Here is a 7,142-nt window from a genome sequence, read left to right on the forward strand (position 1 = left end):
TCCAGTGCTTGTGATTTTTAACAAGACTGTGCTTATGTTTTTTTGGTGATTCCAAAACCTTACAATTAACATCCTATGTTCGAGTACATACTCCACCTCTCTTATAACTTCCTGACAGTTTCCCTGATAATGAATTCGCATGACCAGTACTCAACTTAATCTTGGAAGAGGTGAACGTAAATCTCCTATCAAAGCAATGTAATTGTCGTTCTTTCCTTCAGGTCCCAGTGATGACAAACACCTTCAGTTGTAAAATCGGAATTTTCTTCGTTTTCCCAATCACATTGGGGATGATCGCAGCTTGTGCCGCGCAAACCCCACCAAGATCGAGCATTGACTTGATGAAAGACATCTATCTGGAGATACCTGATGGCATCGAATGGCTCACTGAGGATACAGAAAACAAAACAAGCGCAGAAGAAGAATCGATCTCCTCCTCTACTTATATCGAGTATATACGAGGTGATTTTTACACCAAGACGACCATCATTTCAGTGGTGTTCTTCTTTATTATATTGCGTTGATAGTCAAATATATAAATAAAACATCGGGTAGTTGAAGTGAGTTATGAAGTGAGTTATGAAGGTGGCAGAGAGAAAAATGACATATCATGATTTTATTAACAATATTATTCTGCATAATTTTGTTTCTCTGCGTTATGAAAGAATTTGAAAATTCATTAAGTGTAAAGTACTAAAGGATAAACAAATATACACCTTGCAGACAATCTAGTTGTATGAAACAACTGTACGTATGTTTTTCATCGAAACATGAGCGTAGGAACACAACTTAGCCTAGTGGCTTCCATCTCTATCCGTTTCTAAAAATATTAAAACATAAATATGATTGCCCATGAACTTTTTAATATCTTTCTTATTCTTTTCTATTGTTTTTTTGTCAAACCGCAATCAACCATTTTCTTTCAACCATTTTCTTTTCCGTATTAATATCCACTAGAAACCATGAAAATATGTCTCTTTCTTGTATTTTCAGACAGAAAGAATCGCGTGACGAATGTAACTATTGGAAACCTGACGATACCAATATGCCTTGATTACCACGTGTGTCAGGGTAGAACCTGTGGCTTCTCTAACTCTGAAAGTCCGACATGTCAGTGTGATGATTTGTGCACTTTCTTTGACGACTGTTGTCCTAAATTTCTCGAGGAACGTCCGGTGGATTGCAGTATGTATGGACGTGTTAACCGGTCTCACCTTGACGTGTATGACCGAAGTTCCTTCAGCTGTGAAGAAGTAAAGGGCAGAACATATAGCCCTAAGACGTTTGTCCTCATCTCAAAGTGCCCAAGCGCTTGGAACGATAAAGTAATTCGAGAAAGATGTGAAGTTCCATACCGAATAGTGCACTTCAGTTTAGAAGACATCCCGTTGTCTTTTGATAATACAGTAAGCTACAGGAACGTATATTGTGTGATATGCAATGGACTTAATCCTCAAAAACTGACTCCATGGCCAGTAGTATTGATGTGCCCTGAAGAATTGGTTGAAGATTTGCAGGTCAATCCGCAACCGTTTGAAGATATACTAAACAACAGCCAATGCCGGCCTTCTGTAGATTACCCTGTAAATGCAAGTGGCTCTGCTGTGAGGCTGTGCTTCAAGACGGAACACCCCGAAAACTTCACAGACAAATGCAAGCCCTCATCTGATCCGCAGCTCCAAGAAGCATGTGAGTCATTGACGGCGCCAATAATTCTTCACGGGAACATGGATCCAGTCGGTTTTAAGAACCCAGCTTGTTACGCATGCTCATTCGGATCTTACCCAGATCATAGCGAAATGTGCACTTATTCGGACTTTGCGTACGACGATGCATCATTAGGCTTGGTAGATCCAAATGTCTTGAGGCTTTCTCCCGTTTCTGTTCTGTTTGATTTCTCATCTCAAAGTGACACCAGACTACAGGTAGGTGAAACGGTTGTCTCAGTGGTCACGGTCGCATGTCCTTTAGGGGAGGTTTATGATCCTTATTCTGGAGCGTGCTTGAGGCTTACTTGCCCTCAAGGTTACGCAATGATTGGGGGTGCGTGTGCCAAGGAAGAATCAGGAGTTGAAATGGCGTGTCTGTGGTGGAAACATTACTTCAATGAAACCCTTTCTTTTACCGTTATATCCAAGGATCAGGGGGTGTGTGCTGGCTATGGTCGAGATCAAACATGCGATCTTAACGAATTGGTTTCAGCATTAGAACTAACATCGTTGATTGAGTGTAAAGAAAACATCTATAACACTCAATATGAAGCACTTTTCGTTTGGAATCTAGAAAGTAATTATACTGCTCTCAAGATGGATGCGGCGATTTTAGAGTATGGTCGCAGAAACATGACAAACAGGTCTTGCAGCTTATCAACCGTGTCTATCTTCAGTCGTTGTGGTGCTTCAAATGATTGTGACATGCGCATGGTGACGGCCAACAACACCCTTAAGATGACGACAAGCGCAATTACACAGCCTAACACTGAACCCCATCTATCATCGGATTACGATGACATGAACAGAGAGGAATTCAACGTACTTGAAACCACGTATAACCTCTTTCAGAACGGACACGACAATGTAAAGACTGAATCTATGTTCGTATGTGATGGGACACACCTTGCCTGCCCGAGTGCGATATTCAATATGAGCCTCTTCATTCCATTAGGTGCACTTTTGAAGTATAAGGCATCAGGAGACATTATCTCTCCAGACGAGTACGTCTTGCTGAAGGATGGAATGATTAGAGCTTGTCAGTTTTTAAGTCAAAATGGCTCCTTTAACGAAACGACTTCCTATTACTTCCTTCGCTATTCTCCCGTACAAACATACCTTAGTTGCGCAGGAACATCCCTATCACTTGCGTCTCTCTCTTTGACCCTCTTGACCTACTTCGTTTTCCCTTCACTTCGTAAGCAGGTCAGCAACTACCTCATCATGACGCTGTGTGGGACCCTTTTCCTAGCCCAGTGTCTTCTGATGTTTGGTGGAATGGTCAGTAAGGTTTCCCGGCATCTGTGCACAGTTTTTGCTGTTGTCTCCCACTTCTCATGGCTGATGGTCTTCACTGTCTCCACGATGATCGCATTGGATCTCAGCCGGACCTTTGGGTCCCATGGAACTATAAGGATATCGACAGCAAATCGCAAACTGCTTGTAAGTTACCTATCATTCGCCACTGGAGTGCCGTTCTTGATTGTGGGCATCACTCTAACGCTAAGCAGCCTTCTTGGAGAGGACATCGGTTTGCGTTATGGTGACCAATCCTCTTGCTGGGTCGGAGATGGACGTGCCAACCTCTTTGTGTTTGGGATTCCTGTTCTTGTCTTGCTGTGTCTGAACCTGTTCCTTTTCGCGAAGACGATCCGGGGTATTGCTCGAAGCAAAAAGATCGGTATGACCCTTCACGAGGGAAAGAAGGTTTCCAGTTACGCTCAAGAACTTCTCAAGATTGCTATCAAGGTATGACTGCTATAGCTAAGAACATAATATATAAATATATTGTTTGTCGTCCAACCCTGCTTGTACTCTTATCACAATGTCATCATCCTTTATATATGATTGAAAAATCTAGGTTTTCTTTTCTAGCATTAAAGCAAATTTCCTCAGTGTAGCACAATAATGTCGGATGAGAATGGCCTTTCCATAATCCATGTTTTTTTTTATCGTCATATTAGCCTGAACAATTCAAGGAATAACATGTGAAAGAAAATGTGAATATTTGTGATAAAAAAGTTATATTCATCAGTCTCTGCCAATGGTGTTATTGTTATTTTACGATATTTAGGGGCACCAGCACAGAACCCCCTCCTCATGTTCTCCTTCTACAAACCGTAAACATGTCGACGGACCAATTAATCATTAGTTAGCTGTATTTTGCCCCCGTTTACTAGGTCTCTTCTATAATGGGATTCACGTGGCTGTTTGGCTTTGTAGCTGCCTTCAGCAAACAGGAAGCCCTCTGGTTCATCTTCATCATCCTCAACGCTTTTCAAGGTGTGTACATCTTTCTGGCTTTCACGGCTACGCGAAGAGTTTCCCACATGTGGCGGGACCTCCTGCTCAAGAAGTTATACGGCAGGCGATCCGACGTCCGATCTGACATGCGGCTGCGAGCGAAGTCAGAACCGAGCTCTGTTCAAACTCTATCTGTATAATTCATTTGATCCATTTTAAGAGATGGTGGCAGACACGTGAAGACTGTGGGTCAATGGCTGTGGAAGTTGCTTTCTAATTTGTCTTCGTGTCACTTTGTGTTTTTTGTTCGGCACTTCGCCAGGTTTGGGGTCGGTTATCGGGAATGTTTTTTTCGGGCTTGGTTTTTTTGTGGCTTTGCTGCTGTACTGTTGTATTGTTGGGAGTTCGGGGAGGGGGGGGGGGAGTGGTTGGTATTATAGCGTCTGCCATTCACATGCTATTATAACAGCCGTTCTTTTTCAGCATTTTTTTATGTCAAGGTTAATGACCAATTTTTATTATGTGTAGGGCGATTTGATGTGTGCCAGCCAAATCGGGCTGATGGGGGGGGGGGGGCTGGTCTCTTTAATCTTTTGATTTCGTTCATTGTTGGATAGCTGGTTTGGTGTTATTAATGGAGGAGTGAGTAGTGGTTTTCCTCAGAAAAGAAGTTCTTGTGTTCTTTTACTATAACTTCATTGAAAATATAATTCTCACACCAAATGACTTGTAACCACTTGATGTTGATGATTATGACAATGAAGAAGATTATAATGATTTAAAAATGGTCAAGGATAATAACAAATACAATAATAATACTTATAATGGTATTAATAATAATAATAATAATAATTATTATTATTATTGCTTATACCACGCTTTTCCCATAAGGCCCAATGCGCTAACAATGAATGAAAATCAAAATTACATAAATAAATATAATAAGAAACTTACAACTACAAACTGCAAAAAAGATGTGTGTTTAATATTAATAATAAGGATAATATTCCATTTTATATAGCGCTCAAAACATCGATCCAACGATGTGCCTAAGCGCTTTACAGATATATTATTACCCCGGTCATTAGATTCAGGCTTACCCGCACACAATGTGTGCACATTTTCATCTCCCTGGGGAGCATTCTAGCCAGTCGCCACTTTACAAGGGCACAAGGTCATTGTAGAACAAATTTTGAAATACACGGAGACGAAATACTGGATACATGCTCATGAAAATTATATAATCATTATTCATTAATTATGCACAAGCAGTGCACTCCATGATACACAGGTGGAAGTATTCTTTAGGAAGGGGAAACAAAGGCTATTTATTTAGCACCTCCATCGCTGTAGGAGTGATTATTTCAAAATGTACAAAGTGGGACCTCTTCATGTTCTGAAGATCTGTGGATATTCGGGGTCATTGCAGTAATGTGCTTACCGTGAACTGGTCTATTTAAACAGTTATCTAAATATTGTGGAGCTTGATTATTGAGTATTTTGATAGTGATAATAATAATGATAATACTAATGATATTTAAATCATTTTCTAGGCCTGACAGGTTTGCGCTGTTTTTTGTAGTTGGGGTGGCTTTTTATTTGTCTGGTAACTCAAATATCTCTTACTGAATTTGTCTTTTTGTATGAACGTATATATTTATATTTATTTATTCACATACCATATAAATACCACACATGTCCATTACTGAATAGACAATATAGATGAACCATATGAACCTCGTGGTCTGTATCCATTTTGAAAATCTATATAAACGTAAGCATTGTCGCAGTACAGAATTTAACCCCTCCCCCCCCCAAAAAAAAAAAAATCAAAAAAAAAAAATCAGTTATATACAATTATACAGTGAAAGGTACAGTGGTTTTACCAGAAATTAAAAAGAAGATGGGATGGGATGGGACATACTCTCAGGTATTTATTCAAAGTCCTCAAGAAGATGCATCCAATGTATATAAACCGATGTAAGCTTTTATTTGTTATATATCGAGTACCTTGGGTACAATTCATTTCTTATTGTTTCCTAGAAACCTGTACAATTTGATCTGCATTGTAATGTATTTGTTTATAGTCCGCTGTAAGTCTTAGCCTATACCAGTATAATCGGATAAGGTTAATGAGAATTATTGTTTCACGTTATCACTTGTGAAAGATGTATGCAGCTGGTTAGTAATGTTTACAGTTTTATAAAATTAAAAAAAAAGACAAATACAAGTAAAGAAGGCAATTATGACAAGAATGATAACCATTACGTAATTAAAAAATCTGAATCTGACTATATAAATATGTAGGAAAGCAATGGTTACTTCTCCAAAAGGTTAGGGTTAGGGGTAAAAGCATACTACCTTTAAAAAGATTACATGGGTATATATTTTAACGACATGAGACGAATCTATGTTATTTAATAATGCACTGCAATATACTTTTACCCATGTCAGTTTGTTAATGATTTTAAAGTATTTGGTGATGGACGGTGGCACATCCATAATAGCAGAAAGCGAGCTCGTATTCAATGCCCTAATGCCCATCATGTGACTTTCATTTTCCTTTCTAGCGTAGGCCTATACTCGGATTTTTGTATTAAGAAAGCAGTTATATGTGTCACCTTTTAGTGACGTTTTATTATCATATTTTAATCCAGCATGTTCTGAATTACAACTAGAACTTGGGCGGAAAGTTGAACAAATAATCTCGCGAAAATTTGAGTCCATTTTCTGTTTCAGTATACTATGCCATGTTCATGAATAAGAGGAATTACCAAAAGATCATTGAAGTCTTTTATTTGGCAACGCAGATTGGAGTTCATCATTACTATTTTTGTATACAATATGGCAATTCCCTATACATATTGGTATGATTTTTTTTCTCAATTATGAAAGAGTGGAAAAATACAATTATTATTGCCAAATGTGGGGGAAAAGACTGATTTTTTAAAATCTTGAACTGTTATGGGTTGATATATGTTATAGCTGGCCTCTACATCAGTATGATATTCTTAACAGTTTCGTAGGTTTTTCAAATCTTTCAAGAATATTCGCAGCTGTCTGACGTATTTAATGAAATGTCGTCTACCTTTTGTTTGTGTATTGCTTATTTAGCTTGCTGTGCATCGTTATATTTAGCTTGTTGTGTATTGTTATTGTTGAATAAAAATTGTAACTCACAAACTCTTG

At 38.7% G+C, this 7,142-nt stretch overlaps 1 protein-coding gene across 1 annotated transcript; it reads left to right on the forward strand.

Annotated features, from left to right (window-relative positions):
* Positions 1-2,738: 2,738 nt before the first annotated feature.
* Positions 2,739-4,188, forward strand: LOC105440658 (adhesion G protein-coupled receptor E2-like). Its single transcript, XM_011671084.2, has 2 exons — positions 2,739-3,458; positions 3,890-4,188. Exons 1-2 carry the CDS (start codon positions 2,934-2,936, stop codon positions 4,151-4,153), a joined length of 789 nt encoding a protein of 262 aa, XP_011669386.1. The 5' UTR covers positions 2,739-2,933; the 3' UTR covers positions 4,154-4,188.
* The last annotated feature ends 2,954 nt before the right edge of the window (positions 4,189-7,142 follow it).

Source organism: Strongylocentrotus purpuratus, unplaced genomic scaffold (genome assembly GCF_000002235.5).
Source record: "Strongylocentrotus purpuratus isolate Spur 01 unplaced genomic scaffold, Spur_5.0 spur5_scaffold_7, whole genome shotgun sequence".
In the NCBI taxonomy this organism is placed as follows: Eukaryota; Metazoa; Echinodermata; class Echinoidea; order Camarodonta; family Strongylocentrotidae; genus Strongylocentrotus; species Strongylocentrotus purpuratus.